At 44.7% G+C, this 24,039-nt stretch overlaps 1 protein-coding gene across 1 annotated transcript; it reads left to right on the forward strand.

Annotated features, from left to right (window-relative positions):
* MANSC1 (MANSC domain containing 1) lies at positions 149–15,846 on the forward strand. Its single transcript, XM_021092342.1, is given in 9 exon segments — positions 149–202; positions 303–328; positions 4,387–4,704; positions 6,515–6,655; positions 14,515–14,571; positions 14,574–14,651; positions 14,654–14,749; positions 14,752–15,117; positions 15,120–15,846. Coding segments are annotated over 7 exon segments (1,221 nt in total). The 5' UTR covers positions 149–202; positions 303–328; positions 4,387–4,481; the 3' UTR covers positions 15,380–15,846.

The raw sequence follows: 24,039 nt of genomic DNA on the forward strand, positions 1-24,039 counted from the left end.
GTTGGGCGGGATCTGCGGAGCCGCCCAGGCGTCCTCGCCCAGCGCCTTGCGGATCTGCGGCTCCTGCCCCGAGCGTGCGGGGCTGCCCAGCAGCGGGAGGCAGCAGGGCCCCGTCTTCCCGCCGCCAGGTAAAGGCTCTCCATCGTCTCTTCCAGTCCCCTGCGTCGCCACCTGAAGGGACAGAGCTCCCCGCTTTCCCGGGGCAAGGCTCCCTTGCCACCTCCCCCGCCCAGGGGGTCTCCGCGCGGCCGGTAGCAGCGGCTCCCCTTATCGTCACCAGAGGCAGAAGAATAGTTTAGTGAGCGACGTACATTTCCCCAAAGGAAGGGCAAGTTTTCCATTTTTTTCTTGTACGGTTTGTCTCCTGTATTCATCGAACCTGCTAATTGTCTAATACTCTGTAGGGTGTGTGTGTGTGATTAAGTTAGATTATGCTGTGCGTAAAATGTTTTCCAGCATTTGACAGAGTTGTTGCAGGTGCGTTGCCGGGACTGGAGCAAGCGGGCATGCGCTTCGTCTCCCTTCCACCTGTATTCGTTCCCCTCTCTCAACAGGATTCAACTTCACTTTGGACTTTTGTTATTATTATAAACTTGTTTTGGTATTTCTATTGTAAAGTAGACGTAAATTTTTTCTTTTTATCATTTTTAAGTGTGCAATTTTGTGGCATTGGGTACTGTCACATCATTGGGTAACTGCCATTCTATCCATTTTCAGGACACTTTTGCGATCCCAAATAGAAACTCTACCCATTAAATAATAACTTCAGGGAGCTCCTGTCTTGATTCACTGGTAACGAATCCAACCAGTACCTATGGGGATGTGGGCTGGTCCCTGGCCGCGCTCAGTGGGTTAAGGATCCTGTGTTGCTGTGAACTGTGGTGTAGGTAGCACACGCTGCTCAGAGCTGGTGTTGCTGTGGTGCAGACTGGTAGCTACAGCTCAGATTGATTTGACCCCTATCCTGGGAACTTCCATATCTGGCTGTGGCCCTAAAAAGACAAAACAACCCCCCCCCCCCCCCGCATTCCTTCTTCCACCAACCTCTGGTAAGTTCTACTTTTCGTCTCTGCATTCGCCTATTCCAGGTACTTCATATAAGCGCAATCATACACTATTTAAGCTTTTGTATCTAGTTTATTTCACTCGGCATAATGTTTTCTAGATTGTGGCCTGTATTAGAATTTCATTCCTTTTTGTTGCTGAATAATATTCCATTGTATGTACATACCACCTTTTAAAAATCTGTTAATCTTTAGACCTTTAAACCTAATAATAATGGATTAGAAGAATTAAGTTACCTAATAATCATTAAGTAACATTAATGAGAAGCTCATGAGAACTGCTCACCATCCAGGCGTGTAGGCGCAGTGAAGATGCTAGTGATGATAACACAGCCCCTTCCCCTGCATCCCCTGGCAGGAGTTCAGGTTTCTTTGCAAGAGCTTGGGAAGAGACTCTTTGAATCCACAAGTGAAGTGTTGGCCGGGTTTTTCTCTTTTGTACCTGTTTTGTTTTCTCCAGTGACTAGAAGAGACTTGCAAAATGTTGCAGCATAAAAATGTAACTTGTGCCAGGATTGTTTTTTTCCTTCTATCTCCTCTGCACCTGTGGCATATGGAGGTTCCTCCAGCCAGGGATCAAATCCTAGCTGCAGCTGTGATATATGCCACAGCTGCAGCAATACCAGATCTTAACCCTCTGCCACAGTGGGAACTCCTGTGCTAGGATTCTTAACCTGGAGAGTCCATGAGCAGTATTCAGAAAGTCTGTGAACTTGGGTGGAAAAGTTTGTTTCACTAACCTCTAAATGTAGTGCAGTGTTTCTTTAAGAGCCATGTAGGCAAAAGCCACAGGAGTATTAGTGGTGGGCAGCTCTGATTTAAAACTAGTAGAGGAGGTACCGTCACGGCTCAGTGGTAATGAACCTGGCTAGTATCTATGAGGATTTGGGTTCGATCCCTGGCCTCACTCAGTGAGTTAAGGATCCGGTGTTGCTGTTGCTGTGGCATGGGCCAAGAGCTGCAGCTCAAATTTGACCCCTAGCCCAGGAACTTCCAAATGCTGAGTGTGTGGCCCTAAAAAAAGACAAAAATAAATAAATTAATCATTTAAAATCAATAGAACTTACAGATCTTTCCATATCATGTTACTTAATGCATAGATCTCAAAATTGTTACATTCAATGCTACTTCCAAACTGAGGCACTGATTAGACATTCCCCTTGTTTTTTTTATCACATGATTGATTTTAACTGAAAAATGGGGCTTGGGAGTTCCCGTTGTGGCACAGCGGAAATGAATCAGACTCATAACCACGAGGTTGCAGGTTGGATCCCTGGCCTCACTCAGTGGGTTGAGGATCCAGTGTTGCGGTGAGCTGTGGTATAGGTCACAGACGCAGCTCAGATCCTGTGTTATTGTGGCTGTGGTGTAGGCTGGCAGCTGTAGCTCCAATTCGACCCCTAACCTGGAACCTCCATATGCAGCGGGTTTGGCCCTAAAAAGACAAAAAAGGGGGGGCTAGTAATGGATATAGCTCATAGAATTCTTGAAGTATTAAATGACATGATATATGTAAAGTGCTTAGCATAGAGAGTGGCCTGTGAAAAATACACATGCTACTCTCTTTTTGGCCTTGCCCATGGCTTTCGGAAGTTCCGGGGTCAGGGACTGAACCCATTCCACAGCAGTGACCCCAACAGCTGCAGTGACAACACTGGATCCTTAACCCACTGCACCACAAGGGAACTCCTCAAAACATGTCTTGTATATATTTTAAAACATATCAGAAGGGAATCTAAGCATCTCCAGGGTACTAAAGATTTCATGACCGGAGTTCCCGTTGTGGCTCAGTGGTTAATGAATCCGACTAGGAACCATGAGGTTGTGGGTTCGGTCCCTGGCCTTGCTCAGTGGGTTAAGGATCCAGCATTGCTGTGGCTGTGGTGTAGGCCGGCAGCTACAGCTCCAATTCGCCCCCTAGTCTGGGAACCTCCATATGCCACAGGGGGCGGCCCTAGAAAAGGCAAAAAAACAAAAAATAAATAAATAGATAGATAGAAGTGGTAATTCTGCCCTAGGCTTCATTTAGTGAACAATTTGTATTCTGGAAATAATGAGGATAGTTTCTGATAGAGCCTTGCCAGTGTAAATTTTTTTTTCTTTTTTGGAAGAATCAACTCACCAATGGAGTTGGCTTTATACATATTATGACTTTGTGTGTTTAGGGATTTCCAAAAGAACACTAGCCTTTACACTTTCCTTCACCTGAGCCAGAATGTTCCCCCTGTAGATGGGCTAATTCCTCAAATTAGATTAATAGAGTTAACCTGCCTCTGGGGTGATACTTAAAAATAGGCAGCAACAAGAAAGGCAGCCTCAATTTCCTCATCCATAAAATGAGGAAAATAACAGCTTTTTTTTGGAGACCTGGTATAAGGATCAACTAGGACAATATATGTAAATTTCTTAGTGCATTGCCTACCAATCAGTAGGTGACTTAAAAATGCTCCTAGTGGAGTTCTGCTGTGGCTCAGTGGTAACAAAGCCAACTGATATCCATGAGGACATGGGTTTGATCCCTGGCCCTGCTCAGTGGGTTAAGGATCCGGTGTTGCTGTGAGCTGTGGTGTAGGCGGCAGCTCCAGCTCCAATCAGACCCCTAGTCTGGGAACTTCCATATGCCGTGGGCACTGCCCTAAAAAGACAAAAAAAAAAAAAACACCTCATTGTTAATATTGAGAAGGGGAATTTGTCTAAACCAATTATCACTGCTTTATCAATGGCCAGAGATTTTGTGGTCCTTCTCCCTCCTGGTTAGGAGAGGAAGGATTTTAGAGCCAAAACGCAGGCCTACTGTTTAGGACTTCTTTCATAGACACTTGTCACGATTTTAAGGATTGATGGGACAGTCTATGTCTATGTGCTTACTAGTTTTTTGCCCATTTTTGTAAAGAAAAGTTGTCTAAAATCTATTAAAATGAAAACAAATTAAAAAAAAAAAACTTGTTCTGGAGTTCCCACTGTGGCTCAGCAGGTTAAGAGCCCAACATAGTGTCTGTGAGGATGAGGCTTGGACCCCTGGCCTTGCTTAGTGGGTTAAGTATCCAGTGTTACGGCAAGCTGTGGCGTAGGTTGCAGATGCTGCATGGATCCTGCATTGCTGTGGTGTAGGCTGCAGCTGCAGCTCTGAATGGACCCCTAGCCTGGGAACTTCCATATGCTGCCGGTGTGGCCTTAAGACAAAACAAAAAATACTTGTTCATTTCTGTCCTTTTATAAGTTGTGCTTCATTTACATTGACTCGAAGGAAATGAAATGTATCTTTTCTAGGTTTGTTGGAAGAAACGAAACTCATTGATGCTTTCCTGTGTTTGTCCTACAGAGAGATTTCATCACCTGCACAATTTTCTGGAAGCAAACCAAGGCCAGAGGGGGAGTTACCCGATCTTTGAAGACTCAGCTAAACTGACATTTAAAATGCTCTTCATGGGAGGATGGAGCTGGACCTACACTTTCATAATAATCTGTTCCCTGACGCTCCAGCTGTCTGCCAGTCAGACCTGCCCCACTGAGAGTCTGGAAGATGTGGTCATTGACATCCAGTCCTCCCTTTCCAGGGGAATCAGAGGCAATGAGCCCATACATATGTTAACTCAAGAGGACTGCATCAATTCTTGCTGTTTGACAAAAAACATATCAGGTAAGTACTGACACTTGGGCAACTCTTTCTTCCTTGGGTTTTGTGGTATACGTAGCTGGTGGATGAGGCTGAAGAGTCTGTAAAAGTGATGCTCAATAGGGTAGAAAGGGGGGTGACAAAATCACCAGGTATGTTCTCCGGATGCCCACACCTCCCCTAAGCTGAGCCAAAGTTATCGATGAGACGATGTATATCCTCAGGTGTCTGGGTTGAAAAAGGGTACAAACCATTGGTGTTATGTTCTAACAGACATCTGGGATATTGAAAACAAAAGTGCTGGGAGTTTCCGTTGTGGCTCAGTGGTTAATGAATCTGACTAGGAACCATGAGGCTGAGGGTTTGATCCCTGGCCTTGCTCAGTGGGTTGAGGATCCAGCGTTGCCGTGGGCTGTGGTGTAGGTTGCAGACAGGGCTCGGATCCCGCGCGGCTGTGGCTCTGGTGTAGGCCGGCAGGTACAGCTCCGATTCAACCCCTAGCCTGGGAACGTCCATATGCGGTGGGAGCGGCCCGAGAAATGGCAAAAAGACCAAAAAAAAAAAAAAAAAAAAAAGTGCTATTTAAATTCTTAGCTACTCTCTGTGTGGAGTGTTGGAATACAGTGATATAAAGACACATGTGGGGAGTTCCCGTCGTGGCACAGTGGTTAACAAATCCGACTAGGAACCATGAGGTTGCGGGTTCGATCCCTGCCCTTGCTCAGTGGGTTAAGGATCCGGCATTGCCGTGAGCTGTGGTGTAGGTCGCAGACGCGGCTCGGATCCTGCGTTGCTGTGGCTCTGGCGTAGGCCGGGGGCTACAGCTCCGATTCAACCCCTAGCCTGGGAACCTCCATATGCCGTGGGAGCGGCCCAAAGAAATAGCAAAAAGACAAAAAAAAAAAAAAAAAAAAAAAGACACATGTGGAAAGACTCAAGATATGGATGAATTTACTGACTCCCCTCAAGGAAGTCAGACTGATGGCTTCATAGGTATCTAAGATGCTCTCAGGGAGTTCCTGTCGTGGCGCAGTGGTTAACGAATCTGACTAGGAACCATGAGGTTGCGGGTTCGGTCCCTGCCCTTGCTCAGTGGGTTAACGATCCGGCGTTGCCGTGAGCTGTGGTGTAGGTTGCAGACGTGGCTCGGATCCTGCGTTGCTGTGGCCCTGGCATAGGCCGGTGGCTACAGCTCCGATTGGACCTCTAGCCTGGGAACCTCCATATGCCACAGGAGCGGCCCAAGAAATAGCAAAAAGACAAAAAAAAATAAATTAAAAAAAATAAGATGCTCTCAGGATGCAAGAGAGAGATGAGATCATTTAGATCCATTTCTTTTTGTTTGTTTGTTTGTTTGTTTGTTTTGGGCTGTGCCTGCAACGTGCAGAAGTTTCCAGGCTAGGGGTCAAACCCACACCCTAGCAGTGACCTGAGCCACAGCAGTGACAAAGCCAAATCCTTAACCCCCTGAGCCACCAGGGAACTCCTAGATCCATTTCTTAAGGTTCGACTCAGTAGCGAGTTGTGTCAAGATTGCAGCGTCAGTATTTCTATGTATGGTTGGATACACAATTTAGCAAATGGAAGTCTTCTTTCTAACTAATGTGCTGCGAAGAAAGTGTTTTGTCAAAATTACCATCATTTTAGATTTTTAAACCCCAGTTCTTTAAAAATTGCTTTCAGTGACTAAGCTAAGGAAAAGGAAATGACTCAGCAGCCAGGAGACAATGACCAAAGGTTTTTGTGTTGACCACCCGGATGAAGTTCTTCCTGCTCGCCCTGCTCTTTCAAAAATCTTATTTCAAAATAATGCTCATAGAACCTTTCGTTGCAGGGGACAGAGCATGTAACCTGATGATCTTCGACACTCGAAAAACAACTAGACAACCCAACTGCTACCTGTTTTTCTGTCCCAGTGAGGAAGCCTGTCCCCTGAAACCAGCAAAGGGACTTAGGAGTTACAGGATAATTAGAGGTAATATAAACGTTGTTCTTGGTTTTTTATGATTGGTATTATTTAAGGATATGGTTCCTATGAAAGATTTCCTACAAAAGAGTCTAAGAAAAACTACAAAAAGGAGTCATTAATATAGAGGCATATCACTAACATTGCATGGTTAAAAATTCAGTCGATTCCACCAGAACATCTTTTTTTCCACTGAAAGACATATACACGATAGTGTTTTGTTTTTGTGTTTACCTTCATAAGATAAAAGGCACACAGTCCTTTCATGAACACATTTTGAAACACCTCTTTTTTTGGGGGGGGGTCTGTTTTTTGTCTTTTTAGGGCCATACCCACAGCACATGGAGGTTCCCAGGCTAGGGGTTGAATTGAAGCTGTAGCTGCCAGCCTACACCACAGCCACAGCAACGCAGGATCCGAGCTGCGTCTGCGACCTATACACAGCTCACAGCAACACCAGATCCTTAACCCACCGAGCGAGACCAGAGAGCGAACCAGCAACCTCATGGATGCTAGTCAGGTTTGCTAACTGCTGAGCCACGACGGGAACTTCTGCAACACCTCTTTAGAACCACGTCAGCAACAATGGAATAAGTATACAGGTGTCCAGGGTGACTGTTTTGAAAGGGTTAAAACCCAGTGAATACAGTATATAAAATTCCAGTACATGTGTCATTAGGTTCCAATGATTTTGTAATCACATTATCTAAATAAAACTCAGTGGATTTTATCACCCACACCTGGAGGAAAACTCATTTAAAAAGTATTTATTGATGGAGTTCTCGTCATGGCTCAGCGGAAACCAATCTGACTAGGAACCAGGAGGTTGTGGGTTCGATCCCTGGCCTCGATCAGTGGGTTAAGGATCTGGTGTTGCCGTGAGCTGTGATGTGGGTCACAGGTGTGGCTTGGATCCCACGTTGTTGTAGCTGTGGTGTAGGCTGGCAGCTGTAGCTCTGATTAGACCCCTAGCCTGGGAACCTCCACATGCTGCTAGTGCAGCCCTAAAAAGCAAAAAAAAAAAAAAAAAGTATTCATTGAGAATCTTCCATATGTCAAATCTGTGCAGAGCACTGGAAATATAGTCTCCGTACTTGGAAGTTACATATTTGCTCAGAATACAGAAGATAAGTAAAAATAATATGATTATTTGGATAAGTCTTGGTGAGATGTTGGCTTGTTAATTTTTCAGGAGGAAATGCTTTCAGGTGCCGAATTTCCTTTAAATTTTAGGAAGTTTTTGTTGTCAATGCCCTTAGGTATTAATACTGTTCTCTTTGTTCATTTATTCAATACGCAACAAATTTTATTTCGCATCTCCTATCCACCAATCACTTTTTACACTCTAAGAATACAAAAGTACGACACTGAGCATGAAAAACAAGGTTCTCACCTCTGAAATTGCTATTTTAGGAGAACGAGACGGTAACCTTAATAAACAATCAAAAAATAGAGTTACCAGGGCTATGAAGCTAATTGAGCTCAGACAAGATAATAGATCATCGCTGAGTGGACGTTCTGGATTAGGTGATCAATGCAACCATCTGTGAAGAGGAAACCCCTAAACTGAGATCTGAGCCAGATGTGAGAAGATTGTGGAAGGACCCTCCAGGCAGAGGGAACAGCCTATTCCAATATCCTGAGGCATAGTGGTTTTGGAAACCCTCCAATCTCAGCTGGCTGACTCATAGTGAACCATGTACAGAGTGATATGCAGGCAGTAAGAAAAGCAACCATCACATCAGCCTTTGTATGGCATAAGGCGATTTTATTTTAGGTGGGCGATGGGAAGCCATTGGAAGATTTCAGCAGGCATGTACCGTGGTGTTTTAAAGGTGATTTCTCAAAGCTCACCATGACCGCTCTATTGGGAATGGACAATGATGCAACAAGCAGCCAGGGGACAAGTGGGTAGGATGAGATCCAAGTGAAGGGAGGTGGCCTTGGGGACCAGGGATGAGGTGGAGGGAAGTAAACATTTGGGCTGTTTCCAAGTAGCAGTTGACAGGGCTTGCTGAGAGGCTTAGATGTGGGGAGCAAGGTCAAGAGACTAGCGAAGCGAGTTTGAGTTTTTGGCTAGAGCGTCTAGAGGATGACAGCGCCCTCTACTGGGGAAGATTTGCGGAGAAGCAGTTTAGGGCTGGGAGGGAGGGTGCAAGCGGGGTTCTCTGGGCCAGGATGCTGCCCAGGGCGCTGGACACGGATTCAGCTTTGTCCCCTGGCGAGGCTGTGTCTGAGTTTTGTTCATGAACCAGGAAAACCTGATGTAGCAAACATTCCCTTAAAATAGGAGCATAAAGCACGGATTGCTTGTGTAAATTCTTCCTAAACAGGGATACAAGCCCATGTATAAAATGATTGGCAGCCAAGGGACAGGGTTTCAGTTTTGCCAGATGAAAAAGTTCTGGAGATGGAGGATGGCGATGGCTGCACAACTATGTGAATATTCTCAGTGCCCGTGAACTTTACTCTTCAAAGGGGTTAAAGTGGTAGATGGTGTGTGGTATATTTTATCACAATTTTTTGTTGTTGTTTTTGTCCTTTTAGGGCCACACCCACGGCACATGGAGGCTCCCAGGCTAGGGCTCGAATCTGAGCTGTAGTGCTGGCCTACTGCCACAGCCACAGCAATGCAGAATCCAAGCCACGTCTGCGACCTACACCACAGCTCATGGCAATGTTGGATCCCCAACCCACTGAGTGAGTCCAGGGAGCGAACCAACATCCCCCTGGATGCTCGCTGGATTCGTTAACTGCTGAGCCATGACTGGAACTCCCAAAACTTTTTTAAAATCATAATTTTTTAAAAAGACCATGGCACAGAACAAATTAGGCTTCTCAGAACCTGAAATCTTACCGCGTGTGGAAAGAGTCTTGTTCTTCTCCTGCCCTTTCTGGGCTTCCTGGTGGCCGGAGTGGCTGCCCCGACTGTGGCCCCTTCACGTCTGTATATATTCTTGGCTAAAAGCATTGGGGACCTACTGTGTCATGTGGATGTAGCTTCCCACTGTTGCCCTTTTTTCATCACCCAGAACATAGCAGAGTGTGTTAGACACCCAGGGATGTAGCCAACAGGAAATGGACATCCCAGTCTGAGTTTCCAATTGGAAAGGTTTGTTTCTCCTTCAAGAGCTCCCATCAGGTGGAAGTTGGACCATCACATCCGCTTCTATGATCCCTTCTCACTGTCTTCATTGTGTCCTTTCTTCCACTGTCAGTGTGTAGTCCCCACGTGTATCATCTGTTTCGCAATTAAAGAATATTGAAGAAGTTATGGGTAATATAATCCAGTAATTCTATCTCCATAAAATCTGTACCAAAGAAACATCTATTGGTGAGAAACTGTTTATCATTTAATTAGTAGAAAAATGAAAACGGCACTTTTTAAATTCATTTAAAAGATATTAGTTTAGGAGTTCCTGTTATGGCTTGGCAGTAACAAACTGGACTGGTATCCATGAGGACTCTGGGTTTGATCCCTGGCCTGGCTCACTGGGTTAAGGATCCAGCCTTGCTTTGCAGCTCGAATCTGATGTTGCTATGACTGTGGCAGCTACATCTCTGATTTGACCCCCTAGCCTGGGAACTTCCATACATCATGGGTGTGGCCCGAAAAAGACAAAAAATAAAAAGAATAAAATATATTAGTTTAAAAGTCTCTACAGCATAAATGACAATTGCTAAGGAATGGTTGGGTGTAAAGTATGATGGATTCACCTGAGGAAATGAGATTGCAGATATTAAAAAATAAGTTTGAGGGAGTTCCTGGTGGTCTGGTGATTAGGACTTGGTACTTTCACCTCTGCGACTCAGGTTCAATCCCTGGCCTTAGAACCACAATCCAATATCAAGCTGCTGCATGCCATGGCCAAAAGAAAAAAAGGTTGAAATACAGAAATAAAATTTCAGGTGAAAAACACCAGTTGTTTTTAAATTACATGAAAAAATCCAAGGTGTACATAAATGTTGATAGTTACTGGGACCTAATGATAGAAATGATAGTTGAATTTGCTTTTTAACTTTCATAATACTTTTCTCATGTTGTTGCTTTTATAATACCTGTATAAAAGACAGTATCTGGTGAAAATTCTCTCTAATGGAGATGGGAGAAAGGGAACTTGGTATGTTCATAAACATTTTAAGGGCAAGTATGAAGGTAAGGAAGGAAGTGGAATTAGAGTTGAATAGTTCCTGTGGTAGCCACCAGGGGGCACCATCAGCTCAGAGCAGGTTAATATCTAGAGGCAAAGTGGACTTGGTGTGCAGTGTGGCTTGACTATATCTACAGATGTTTACAAATTTGTTTGTAACTCTCTTTATGAATCTGCCCATGTTGATGGATTGAGATTACTCATAAAAATAAATTATCTGCCTCCTGTTTAGAGTGAAATTCAATAGGCATCTGTTCAGTGGTTTAGTTCCAGCTGAACTCTTATTTCCTATAACTGATTGATATTTATAGGCCGAGAGTTTGAAAGATGATGGTTTTCATTCTGTAAAACGATTGCAGCTTGGCATTATTTAATGTTTGTTTGTTTTTGCAGACTGGTGGTGTGTCATTCCACGAAGGACTAGACTAGGGGAATTCAGAAATAGAATAGTTGAAAATCTGTTTGCTCAGCTGGTTTCCAAGCAGTAGCCCCTAAGTTTTTATCTAGTGAAGTCACTTGAAAATGAAACGCAAAAGAGGGGTCAAGGACACAGGGCTGTTTTCAGGCTCCTTCTGTGGCTCATTGCTATGTGACTGGGAGAAAACACCACACCCCAATGGCAAACAGAGTGGGTGAGGTAAATGGTGCAGGTGTGGGGGCTCCCTGTGTGTTTCTAGGATCTTTGCCAGTGGATGAATCTTATCAAGAAATGGGACTGGCCCTAGCTTTGCTTTATTTATGTGCTTGCATTCTTGAGAAAGAAAACAGCTGTTTTGGTCACTCTTGTCAGTGGAACTTATTTTTTCAACTTCTGAGTTCACACACATCACAGAGCATTTAATTAAATAGTCTTTTAAAAAAACTTTAAAATGAAAAATGTTGAACAATGGTACTCGCCCTATCCTAACCTTTTTTCCTTGTGCAAGTTTAACCATCTTCGAGTATTTGTCTCATTTCTCTCCTTCAGTCAATAATACAGCCCAAAGTTCTGTTTGATGATGCCATGTAATTATGCGTGAAAGAACTTTTAAAAATATGAATGACTGTTCAATATAACACACCTTATACATAAAACAGATACAGTGAATTTTATGCACATTGATTCAAATGGTTCTATTTTGAACAGATTTTATTTCTCTCCCTATGTGTGAACTTCTTAAATTTGCTAAAGCAAGGATTCCTCCATGAAAGAGTAAATTATGATGAATTAATATTGCTATATTGAAATATACTATGAAAAACCTTATGGGGTCCCTGGAACACCTATTAAATTCAATGAAGATGAACATAAAACCAAAAAAAAGGAAATATGTTGAGTCCTGTTCTTTTTTTTCTTTTGAGTCCTCTTTTAACATGACATGACCTAAAAATACAGATGCTGTTTATCTCGTGGTGACGCTGTGTCTACAAATGACATGTCACCTGTAGCAGAAGCTCTTTGTCAGCATTATGGAGGAGTTTCAGGGATAAAGTTTCTATTTTAGTGTCCTAGAGCAGATGTCCACAAACTTTTTCTGTCAAGCACTAAATAATGGAGTTCCCGTCACGAACCTGACTAGTATCCATGAGGATTTGGGTTTGATCCCTGGCCCTTCTCAGTGGGTTAAGGATCGGCATTGCCTTGAGCCATGGTGTGGGTTGCAGATGTGGCTCAGATCCTGCATTGCTGTGGCTGTGGTGTAGGCCGGCAGCTGCAGCTCCAATTTGACCCCTAGCCTGGGAACCTCCATATGCCATGGGTGCAGCCCTAAAAAAGCCAAAAAAGAAAAAAGAAAAAGGAAAAAAAAAAGAGCTAAAAAGTATTTTGGGCTATTCAGGCAAGTTTTTTCGGCTTAGTGGGCCATAAGCAATCTGTTGGACCTCCTCACCTCTGTCCTTATGGTAGAAGCAGCCACAGACAGTAGGTAAATAAGTGTGGACATGCCTGTGTGCCAATAAAACTTTATTTATGAACACAGAAATGTGAATTTCATATAATTTTCATGTGTTACAACATAGTATCCTTTTTGATTTTTTTTTCAATTGTTTAAGAATGTGGAAACTGAGTTCCCCTTGTTGCTTAGTGGCAGTGAACTCAACTAGCATCCATGAGGACTCTGGCCTCTCTCAGTGGGTTAAGGATCTGGCATTGCTGCAGGCTATGGGATAGGTTGCAGCTGCAGCCCAGACCGAGCGTTGCTGTGGCGTAGGCCAGCAGCTGCAGCTCCAATTCGACCCCTAGCCCAGAAACTTCCATGTGCCACAGGTTCAGCTCTAAAAAGATGCACTATTGTCTTAGATGCACTATTAAGTGACACTATTGTCTTAGATGCACTATTAAGTGACCTTGTCTTAGATGCACTATTAAGTGACAGTTCTAAAGGACCTCTGAACCATGTGACACTTAGAGAGTAGTCCAGGATGTCATGAAGGGAATTGCCTGGTGCTTAGGACTTGGTGCTTCCACTGCTGTGGCCCAGGTTCAATCCCTGGTCTGGGAACTGAGAGCCCCCTTCAAGATGCTGCACACCACAGCCACCCCCCCAATGATGTCATGAATCTGAAGTTGCCTCTGGATCTATTCGTTGGCAGAGAGGTGAGTGAGGTCAAGTTTAGAAACTAGCACTGAGAAGAGTTGAGAAAGAAAAAGGGAAAAGAGAACAGGGAAGAATGAACCAGTAAATACTAGGAAATTCCTTTGCTTCCTTCCTTGGATTTTCTGCAGTTCTAGTCTAAGTGGCATGATCAGTCAAGTAACAGAGGGAGACAGAGCCGTTCAGTTGGTCTTTCCCAGCCCCAGACTGCTTTAACCGGCCTTTTCAGTTGGAGCTGTGACAGATGGTATGTGTGACAAAGAGCAGAATTCTAAACTCTCTCACCCAAGAGAAGGAGCAGAGGCTGGTTCCTGCTCAGCAGGAGTGGGGACTGGTGATTTTCAGTTCTTTATGTCAGCCATGTGGCCACCATGATTTCAACTATTGGTTCCATGGTCCTCAGAACCTAAGATATTGGCCCTAAAATTTTAATCTTCAAGTTAAAAGGAAATCTCAGATTGCTTCCCTGCCCTGAGTGTGGTGCTGAAGTCTTTTTTCACGGAAAAATTGCCATCAGCTTTGTGCTGCTGCCATGGCTTTGGTGCCCTCAGAGGAGACAGCCCTGCTAACCAGGCCCCCCACCTCCTGGAAGCAAATCACTGGGGTGCGGCCTCCTCTCCTCATTGTCCTTGGCTTTCCCCTCCCCCCCCCCCACTGTGCAATCTCCCCTCCCCATTGCTTGCTCCCCCGTTGTCACCGCAGACCCGCTGGCACAGCCGATGCCACACACTGGCTTTCTTTGCCAGTCCTCTTCGGCAACATCACCCCACCTGGCCTCCTTCCCTGGCCTTGGCCCCTGAGCAACCCAAGCTTCCTAAACCTCTTGCTCCCCATGCCGCCCAGCATCTCTCAGCATTTCTGCGGGGGTGGGGGGGCCCTCCCCCTTTCATTAGCCCTCCTTATCATCCCCTGCACATTTTTCTTCTCCTCTGACCCGGAACACTAGAAATAAAACACAGCATCTGGGGGGGAGGCAGTGTCCTCTAGGACTGATTTAGCAACTTGTAGTTTTCCATTTTGTACCATGAAACATCAACTGTCAGCAGTTCGAGGGCTTACTGAACATGCTTGATAATGTTTGTCTTTTTTTAAACCTCCCTTCGTATGGAAATAGGAAAGTCTTCCTTTTATCTTCTATTTCCAGATTTTCCATCTTTGCGCACAACTGGTTTGCCAAGCCAAACAGTAGCCCAAGAAGATGGTCGCTTCCAGGCGGGTCTTCACACCGCCTCCCTCCCTCACCCCCTCCTCGGACAGGGTATTCCAAGCCGACCGTCTTCTGGGGGATTCATTTTCTCAGAAGTTGGGATCCTCAGGTCACGTGGAAAAACTACTCAAGATTGAGCTAGCGAGTCCACAGTTGCCTGTTTATAAAGACGAAGGCATTCTCAGAAGTCACCGTCTTCGTCAGAACCCAGAGGAGCTCATCTGCTGGCAGAAAAGGTGACAATGTTTCCCACGACAGTGGCAGAGGCTTCCCTGCACACCCTCTGGACCACTCCCCAGCCCGCATCTCTCCCCACCCCCAGCTCCGCAGGGACGCCACCTGGGGCGACGCCACCTGGGGCGACCCCCTCCGCGCCACCTGCAGCCACGGTCCCTGGCACGACCACAACTGCCGTTCTGACTTCCACCTTTAGGGCTTTGACCGACTTGAAAGGCCCACTAGAAGCAGGGCCCTTTGGAGACATTTCCAACCTGCCTCTGAACACGGAGGATGCCGGGGACCCTGCCCCGTTGCCCTTGTCCAAGTGGATCCTTCCGTTCCAGATGCAACCGCTTCCCAGGAAGATGGGAAGGCCAGTCCAGGCCGCTTCCTGAGCAGTGTTCTGGGAGGTCAGCACGGCCTTTCACTTGAAAAGTGGCTCCTCGTTGGGACCCTGCTCTTCGGCGTTGTGTTCCTCGCCATCGGCCTTGTCCTCGTGGGCAGAACGCTCTCAGAATCCCTCCGCCGGAAACGGTACTCGAGGCTCGATTATTTGATCAATGGGATCTACGTTGACATCTAGGGAGGAAAACGAGATGTCTCTGAAGTCACATAGTTACTAGTAGCCCCCGTGCAGGGAGTTTCTGCTGACTTGCTGATCGTAGCGGGCTTTTTCAAGTAGTTTGAAGACAGGTTGATGCCTCAGACCACTTTGGTTTTGCTTGTGCTTCGACGAGAAGGGAGTGAGGAAAGAACCAAATTGGGTAATGTGAGTGATCTGTTCTAAAATATTAGCAGAAAACAAAGCTGTACCTAAAGCAATAAAGAATAATTGCCACATAAATTGGAAAATGACTGCCTTTTTTACAAGGAAAAATGGTTAGGACTCCAAGGCTTCCCATTCGTTAATATTTCTGGTTCCAGATAAAGTCAACTGTTTAGGATATTAATTCTAATGGATTTACTTTCCTTTTTACACGAATTCCAGTGAAATTTATTCCAGATGTATTTCCTTCCAATTAAATATTTGAATAAATCTTTTGTTTCTCAGTAATGTTCTTTTAAGTGACGGGTCCAGCTGGAGAACTTTACATTTATTCCCATCAGCAAAATGATTAAATGATGAAAATATGTGTTCTGAGTTAAAAATTACAATCTCCCCCCCCCCCCATTTCCCATCAGTGAGCAAAAGAGGTTCCGTTGGGAGAATTCTAGCAGAATATTAGTCTGCATGGAGAGGATGATAAGTGAGGTCTGATAAATGGCCAAATCTACTTTAGGTCTGTTCTAGTTAACTTTTTTTCAGGGGGAAAAAAAAGTAATTTTCTAGGCATTTTCTAAACTTAAGTGAGCTTGAAATGTAACAAATTATTTTAAATCCTTAACTTACAGCCAATTTTGGCTTTATTTGGAATAACATTGGAAATAATAGCACTTACAATTATAGGCATATTTCATTTTATTGTATGTCACTTTATCACGCTTTGCAGATACTGCATTTTTTTTTTTTTTTTTTTTTTTTTTACAAATTGAAGGTTTATGGAAACCCTGGCTCCAAGCAAATCTGTCAGCACTGTTTTTCCAACAGCATTTGCTCACTGTGTGTCTCTGTCACATTTTGGTAATTCTTGCAATATTTCAGACTTTTTCATTATTATTATATTTGTTCTGAGGATCTTTGTTGGATGACCTCTGATGTTACTACTATGATTTGCTGAAGGTTCAAATGGTGGTTAGCACTTGTTAGCAGTATTTTAAAGTTAATATATGTACCTTATTTTTTAGACAATGGTATTGCACATTTAAAAGATGGCAGTATAAACATAACTTTTACATGCACTGGAAAACAAACAAAAAAAATCATGTGACTAGCTTTATTGCAGTGGTCTGGAGCCGAACCCGCAATCTCTCCAAAGTATGCCTGTTATTAAATGATTAGTATACTGTAATTTGTATTGGTTAGTTATTACAATATCAGAGAAATCCTGTTAATAATGAAAGCTAGCCAAACAAGTTACAATGGGGGAACTGGAAATCCAGGAGACCACGTGGGTCAGTTTGACACCCCACCTCTCTGGATTTCAGTTTGCCTATTTGCCAATCACCGTGGTTCTGTCCCTTTTAAAAGGGTCCCTTCCCTTTCTAAAGACGAAGTGAAATTCGGGTGAAAATGCATACAGTGAGCGCTAGAGGGCAGTAGCTAGTTAATAAGTAGAGCAAGGAAGACAAATACAGACAATGACAGAAACAGGCTTTTCTCCTCTTTCCTCCTTCTCTTCCCCTGGAACCACCCCCCGACCCCCACCCCCGGTTTACACTAAGCTCATAAAGCTCATTAAGAGGAAAGCTGGTCTATTGAAAATACTACTTTTCATATATTTTCCAACTTAACAGCTTGACACAAATCTCCAAGGGGTTTACATAAGCTTTAAGTAGGTTGAATAAATAAAACCTTGACTCAATTTAATTTAACAAGTATTTATTGAATATCCATATGTAGGCCAGAATCAGATTAGTAACTAAGTGCCTTGGAATTTTTAAATTTCTCCTCTCTTTGTTAACAGAATTGGATAGTGGAAATAAGGCTTTCTGTGGATGTTTATAAGCCCTTCTCCTGGGTCTTCTGTAGCTCTTCATCCACTCTGCTGCCTGCAGTCTTTCCTTGTAATGGAGAGCTTTGACTGGGAGCCCAGATGAGAGACGCTGTGGGCCCAAACTCTGACCATGACTGTGGAGTTGTAGATGGAGGAGGACCACGGGTCTGAGATGTCCTTCCCAGGAGAAAAGGGTAGTGCTTCTCACAACACTCCCTGCTTATGACTCTGTCACCATGGGGGTGAGATGCTGCATGAAGCAGTACGGGGAAGAAGCCTGCATCTGCTTCCTTTTATTTATTTATTATTTTTAGGATCGCACCACGGCATATGGAGGTTCCCAGGCTAGGGGTCCAATCAGAGCTACAGCTGCCGGCTTACACCACAGCCACAGCAATGCCAGATCTGAGCCAGTCTTCCACTGACGCCACAGCTCCTGGCAACGCCGGATCCTTAACCCACTGAGCAAGGCCAGGGATCCAACCTGCAACCTCATGGTTCCTAGTCAGATTTGTTTCCAGTAGGCCACAACAGGAACTCCTGCTTCCTTTTAAATCCCTTTCGTCACAGTGAGGCCTACTCAGCCTTCTAGCCAAGGTGAACTGAATTATGAACCTCCTCCTTTGGTTTGTGGGAAGAGAAAATGACAGCCTAGAACAGGTGAGGAAACTAGGAGGGTCTTCTGGCTCAAAAATAGCCTCTCTCAGAGTTCCTCTCATGGTTCAGTGGTAACGAACCTGACTAGTATTCATGAGGACGCAGGTTCAATCCCTGGCCTCGCTCAGTGGGTTAAGGATTCAGCATTGCTGTTGCCATGAGCTGTATAGTAGGTAGCAGATGCAGCTCAAATCTGGCATTGCTGGCTGTGGTGTAGGCTGGCCCCTAGTCTGGGAACTTCCATATGCTGTGGGTGCAGCCCTAAAAAGACAAAAGAAAAAAAAAAGTATCCTCTCTCTTGGAGTTCCTATTTGCCACAGTGGCATCTTGGGAGCGTGGAGAAGTAGGTTCCATCCTTGCCCGGCACAGTGGGTTAAGGATCTGGCATTGCTGCAAGCTGCAGCATAGGTTGCAACTGTGGCTCAGATCTGATCCCTGGCCTGGCAACTCCATATGCTGCAGGGGTGCTGAAAAAGAAAAAAAAAAAAATATATGTATCCTCTCTACATATTTCACAAACAAGTTCCCCACCTGGGTTAAAAAGCTACTCAAAAAAAATAATGACCCCAGACCCCAGGGGATTCCTATTGTGGCTCAATGGGTTAAAAACCCAACAGTTTGTAAGGATGTGGTTCCACCCTTGGCCTCGCTCAGTGGGTTAAGGATCTGACGTTGCTGCAAGCTGCAGTGTAGGCCACAGATGCGGCTTGGATCCAGTGTTGCTGTGTAGGCCAGCAGCTGCAGCTCCGATTCTACTCCTAACCTGGAAACTTCCATATGCTGCAGGTGCAACGGTAAAAAGAAAAAAAAAAAAAAAAAAGAATGACCCCGGAAGGATGAGGCCTATGGTTCATTCACTCTGGATGAATCCTGTTACATTCTTATTTTTCAATTACCCCTGGCTTGAGTGAGGCATCCTTGAAAATTTTGGTTCCCAGACTGCAAGGGTAACTGTGGATTCTCCATGCAACAGCCAGCCCAGCTCTACTTTGCCTCATCTATTATAGATTGGAAGTGCCATATTCTTTCCCAGCCCTTCTTGCAGTTAGGGATGGGCCTGTGACCCAGTTCTAGATGAAAGGAAACCTACTGTCCTTCTAGGAAAGATTCTCCTCCTTGATAAGTGAGAACTGCACAAGGAAGAAAGCCTTATTTCCCGTTTGGAATCCTGGTCATGTGAGGACTTGATACTTCTTGGAGCTACTGCAGCCTTCTGCCACCATGAGGGGAGAAGTCACTGACAAGCCGAAGATGGCAGAGTAAGATATGGGAAGAGTCTGGTCCTTGATAAGTTGGTTAAGCAGCATCAGCAACCCTAGAACTGCCCACTTCCAAACTTGTTCTGTGATAATAAATCCTCTGATATTTGTACCACTTTCAGTAAAGTAGTTCATTACTTATTAATAATGATAGCAAACACAAATTTCTTACACTGTGTGCCAGGCATACTTTTACATATACTAATTTCATTCAGAAAACAATCTTCATGAAGAATTTTCATCCTTATTTTGCAGAAGAGGAAACTGAGCCACAGAGAGTCACCTTAATTGTCTTCCCTGAGGTCACTTGCCCAAGTGATTTGGCTCTAGAGTTCCCACTCTTACATTCTCATAACTGGAATGATATGCAGTGTAAACAAAAAAAAAAAGATGTTTGAAGGAGATCTGATAACAGCTTTTAAATGGTGTTGAACTGAATGATACCATAAGCTAACAGCATGGATCTCATTCTGGGGCAAGTTTCTAAGCTGCTATCTTCCTATCTTCTTGTTTAGTCACTGGCCACTTTTTTTTTTTTTTTTTTTTTTTTTTTTGTCACAGCCACAACAATTCCTGGGCCAGGGATGGAATCTGAGCCACAGCAGTGAGAGTGCCAGAACCTCAATTGCTAGGCCGCCAGGGAACTCGTAGCGGTCACTCCTTAGTGGGGGGCACACCTTAGTAGAAAACCCAGACTGTTCCGTGCTCTCGCACCTGGATTAAAAGTGCCACCAGGAGTTTCCATTGTGGCTCAGCAGTTAATGAATCTGACTAGCATCCATGAGGATGCAGGTCCGATCCCTGGCCTCGCTCAGTGGGTTAAGGATCCAGAATTGCCAGGAGCTGTGGTGTAGGTCGCAGTCTTGGCTCAGATCCTGCATTGCTGTGGCTGTAGCGTAGGCTAGCAGCTACAGCTCGGATTTGACCCCTAGCCTGGGGACCTCTATCTGCTGCTCAAGGCAGCTTCAAAGTCATTCTCTGCTTCTCTCTCTCCCTTGGCTGCCATAATCAGAGTTTACCACGTATTACCTACTCTCTTTCAAAAATGCTTCTCAAAGATAACCCTTCCCACTGCCGTCTCCTAGTTGGTCTCGCTTGTGTTTCTCCTTTCTCTACTCCCAAGTCATACACCACCTCCACTTACCCTAAAGCAGGACACACACAATACATGGTGCATTACACCTCTGTGCCCCTCTTTCACCTGCAGGGGGCGATCGCCCACTGAGTGTGGCCTCCCAAGGCTCCCCAGGTTCTAGCCCCAGCCTGTCCTCCTGCAAAACCTGGGCTGCAGCTCCACATGCCTTTCCCCTTTGTCCCAAACATGCCCCACGTTTTCACGAGCCATCCTATCCCTCTGCTTGTAAATGCCCTTCTCTCCTGCACATTTCCACGCATCTTTCAAGACTCCACTCAAACATCACCTCCACCACCGTCTTCCCAGAGTCTCCCAGGAGAGGTATTCCTCCTCCCGGACTGCTGGCGGGGCTCTTGATTTATATCATCCGCAGGACATTTCCCTGGCCGCTTTGCATGTGTCAGTATATGTATTACGCCCCTACGTTAGAGAGCTCTGCTCCCCTCGCACACTCGGGATGTGCCTGGCACACGCCACACAAGCCATAAATGATCACAAGTGAATTTTAAAGCCTGTTCGTTGAAGTTCATGGCTTTCAGCAACGGGTAGTAATGTGATCAGCTCTACATATAACAGCTTCTATATCACGAAGAGAAAATCCAGTCAAGACCCCACTTATGTGCAGTTTTAGGAGAATGGAATACAATCCAGGTGCTCAGTGATGAAGTGTATACTCTTATTTTAATGAAGACCATCTGCTGAGAAATCAGTAGATAACCTTTTTTTTTTTTTTTTTTTTGGCTGCAACAGCAGTATGTGGAAGTTTCTGGGAATGGAACCTGAGCCACAGCAGTGACGGTGCCTGATCCCTAACCTCTGTGACACAAGGGACGTCCAGTAGATGCCATTTTGATTTGGTTTATTTCTCTGCTTAGAGTTGAGGTACATTTACTTAGCCTACAGAGAGCATAAGCTGACAGAACATGTCTTTGTTGTTTGTTGGTGCTCTTATCTTTTTGGTCAATTTTTCTTAGTACATGTGCTGCTGAAAGGAGCACCTTTTTGGTTAATTTTTTTTCTTTTTCTTTTTTTTTTTTTTTTTTTTTTTTGCTATTTTGGGCCAAAGGTACAACATATGGAAGTTCCCAGGCTAGGGGTCGAATTGGAGCTACAGCTGCCAGCCTACACCACAGCCACAGCAACAGTGGATCTGAGACATGTCTGTGACATATAACACAGCTCACGGTAATGCCAAATCCTTAACCCACTGAGTGAGGCCAGGGATCAAACCAGAGTCCTCATGGATACTAGTTGGATTCGTTTCCACTGAGCCACAACGAGAGCTCCCAGTTAATTTTTTTTAATTTTTTTAATTTTTTTTTCCCCAATACAATTTTTTTTCTACTGTACAGCATGGTGACCCAGTTAAACATACATATATACATTCTTTTTTCTCCCATTATCCTGCTTCGTTATAAGTGACTAGACATAGTTCTCAGTGCTACACAGCAGGATCTCATTGCTAATCCAGATTTTAGAGCACTTTCATAGCCAAAATAAGGCCCAGGATCTAAGTTATCTGTACCCAAATTATGATGTTGGTTAGCTAAAAGTTAAATTGAAACCTTCTGATTTAATATTCTTTCCATGTCCTACCATGAGCAGGGCTGTGTCTCTATGGAAATAAGGGATCTAGTAACACACTCACAGAGACATGGGGGGGAGGGGGTTATTTAGTTTTGAGTTTCAATCTCATTGTATGTTATATAACTTTTAATATTATGTAACATAATAAAACTTCAGTAAACATTTGTTTTTCATCTGTTCTCGAGAAACATCCATTTACGTTAAAATGTTTAAAATATTTGAACATGAGGACACATAAGACTGGTTAAAGACTAAATTCTGTTTCAGTGACTCCATGCAAATTCTGTCTCAATCAAGGGCCAAACATCATCACCCTGCAACTTTATATTTATGTTCAGCTTTTTCTATGGAAAATTGTCTTCCCATCAGTATTAGAAGATTAGGGAGTTCCCGTCGTGGAGCAGTGGTTAACGAATCTGACTAGGAACCATGAGGTTGCGGGTTCGATGCCTGGCCTTGCTCAGTGGGTTAACAATCCAGCATTGCCGTGAGCTGCAGTTTAGGTCGAAGATGTGGCTCGGATCCCGCGTGGCTGTGGCTGTGGCGTAAGCCGGCAGCTGCAGCTCCTATTTGACCCCTGGCCTGGGAACTTCCATATGCCGCAGGAGTGGCCCTAGAAAAGGCAAAAAGACAAAAAAAAAAAAAAAAAAAAAAAAAAGGAAGATTAGCAGTCCTCTTCCCTTTCTTTTTATCTGCTAGCATCATTTGTCATGTGTCACCCGTGCTGGTGCTCATGCCTATTTTTTTTCTCATCTATTATAGTGCAGTGAAGGATCAGAAAGACAGAGCTCAGAGAATGGAAGGTCTTGCCTGGCCTCACCCTCTGCCTCTCCATCCTTGCTTTTGCTGCTGGGACAGCTACTGCTGGCCTGTGCATTGACTAGGTTATCGCTAAATGTCTGTTTGTTTGAGCATCTTCTAGACTCTCAAGCTCTAAGGTTTGGGGCCTCTCTGTCATGGGATGAAAGGAAGCCCAAATGCAGCCAGGCAGGAATTACAAAAGCTAGGAGTGGGGGGGCCCGTTCTCTCCCCCCCCCCCGCCCCCACCCCAGTGCTTCCTCTCCCCTCTCCCCAAAGCCACCTGCAGTGTGCAGGCCCTGAGCCCTGCATCCCCTCCTCTCGCCTTTGGAGCCCTGGCTCCTGTGGGAAATGGGGAGACCCACAGAATGGGCGGCCTATTCTCACAATCATTGAAAACTCACTCCCAGCATCAGAGGAAAAGGAAACCCTTACCAGCTATGACAACACATGTGTGTGATCAGGTATGTTTATACATCATGCATACTTTTATGCATGTTTATACATCATACTCTTAAAAAAAAAAACCAAACTGAAGAAATCTGAAAGAATAATGCAGAAGAAATAGAATTTGGAGCTAGCATATGAAGTTATATAAGTGTAAGTGAATGAGAGGATGCCAGGGCAGAGCAGATAAACCATCTGTCGGCAAATGATGCTGTTATTTAATATTTAATGGAACTGTACATGGTGCGAAATGGATCAGTGTCCCCTACTCAATCACAACTGTTCCTCACTGGGCAGGACAGGTACAGTAGCCCACAGGCCACATGCTGCTGCCACACAGCCTGGAGAGGAATGGGGCAGCTGCATTTTTACAGCCAACCAAAGCTACAGAGAATCCTCCTGGGCCAGCCCGCCTCGGCAGGCCTTCTCATACCCAAGTCAGGTTCTGCACATCTTGGCTTTTCTTCCTATCCCCTTCAGTCAAAAGTGTCAGCAAATCTTGGAGTTCCCATTGTGGCGCAGCAGAAACGAATCCGACTAGGAACCATGAGGTTGCAGGTTCGATCCCTGGCCTCACTCAGTGGATTAAGGATCCGGCATTAACATGAGCTGTGGTGTAGATCGCAGATGCTGCTTTGCTGTGGCTGTGGCGTAGGCTGGCAACTGTAGCTCTAACTCAACCCCTAGCCTGGGAACCTCCACAGGCAGCAGGTGCTGCCTAAAAAGCAAGAAAAAAATTTTTTAAAGTTTTAAAATCATCAGCAAT

Source organism: Sus scrofa, chromosome 5 (assembly GCF_000003025.6).
Source record: "Sus scrofa isolate TJ Tabasco breed Duroc chromosome 5, Sscrofa11.1, whole genome shotgun sequence".
NCBI classification, from domain to species: Eukaryota; Metazoa; Chordata; class Mammalia; order Artiodactyla; family Suidae; genus Sus; species Sus scrofa.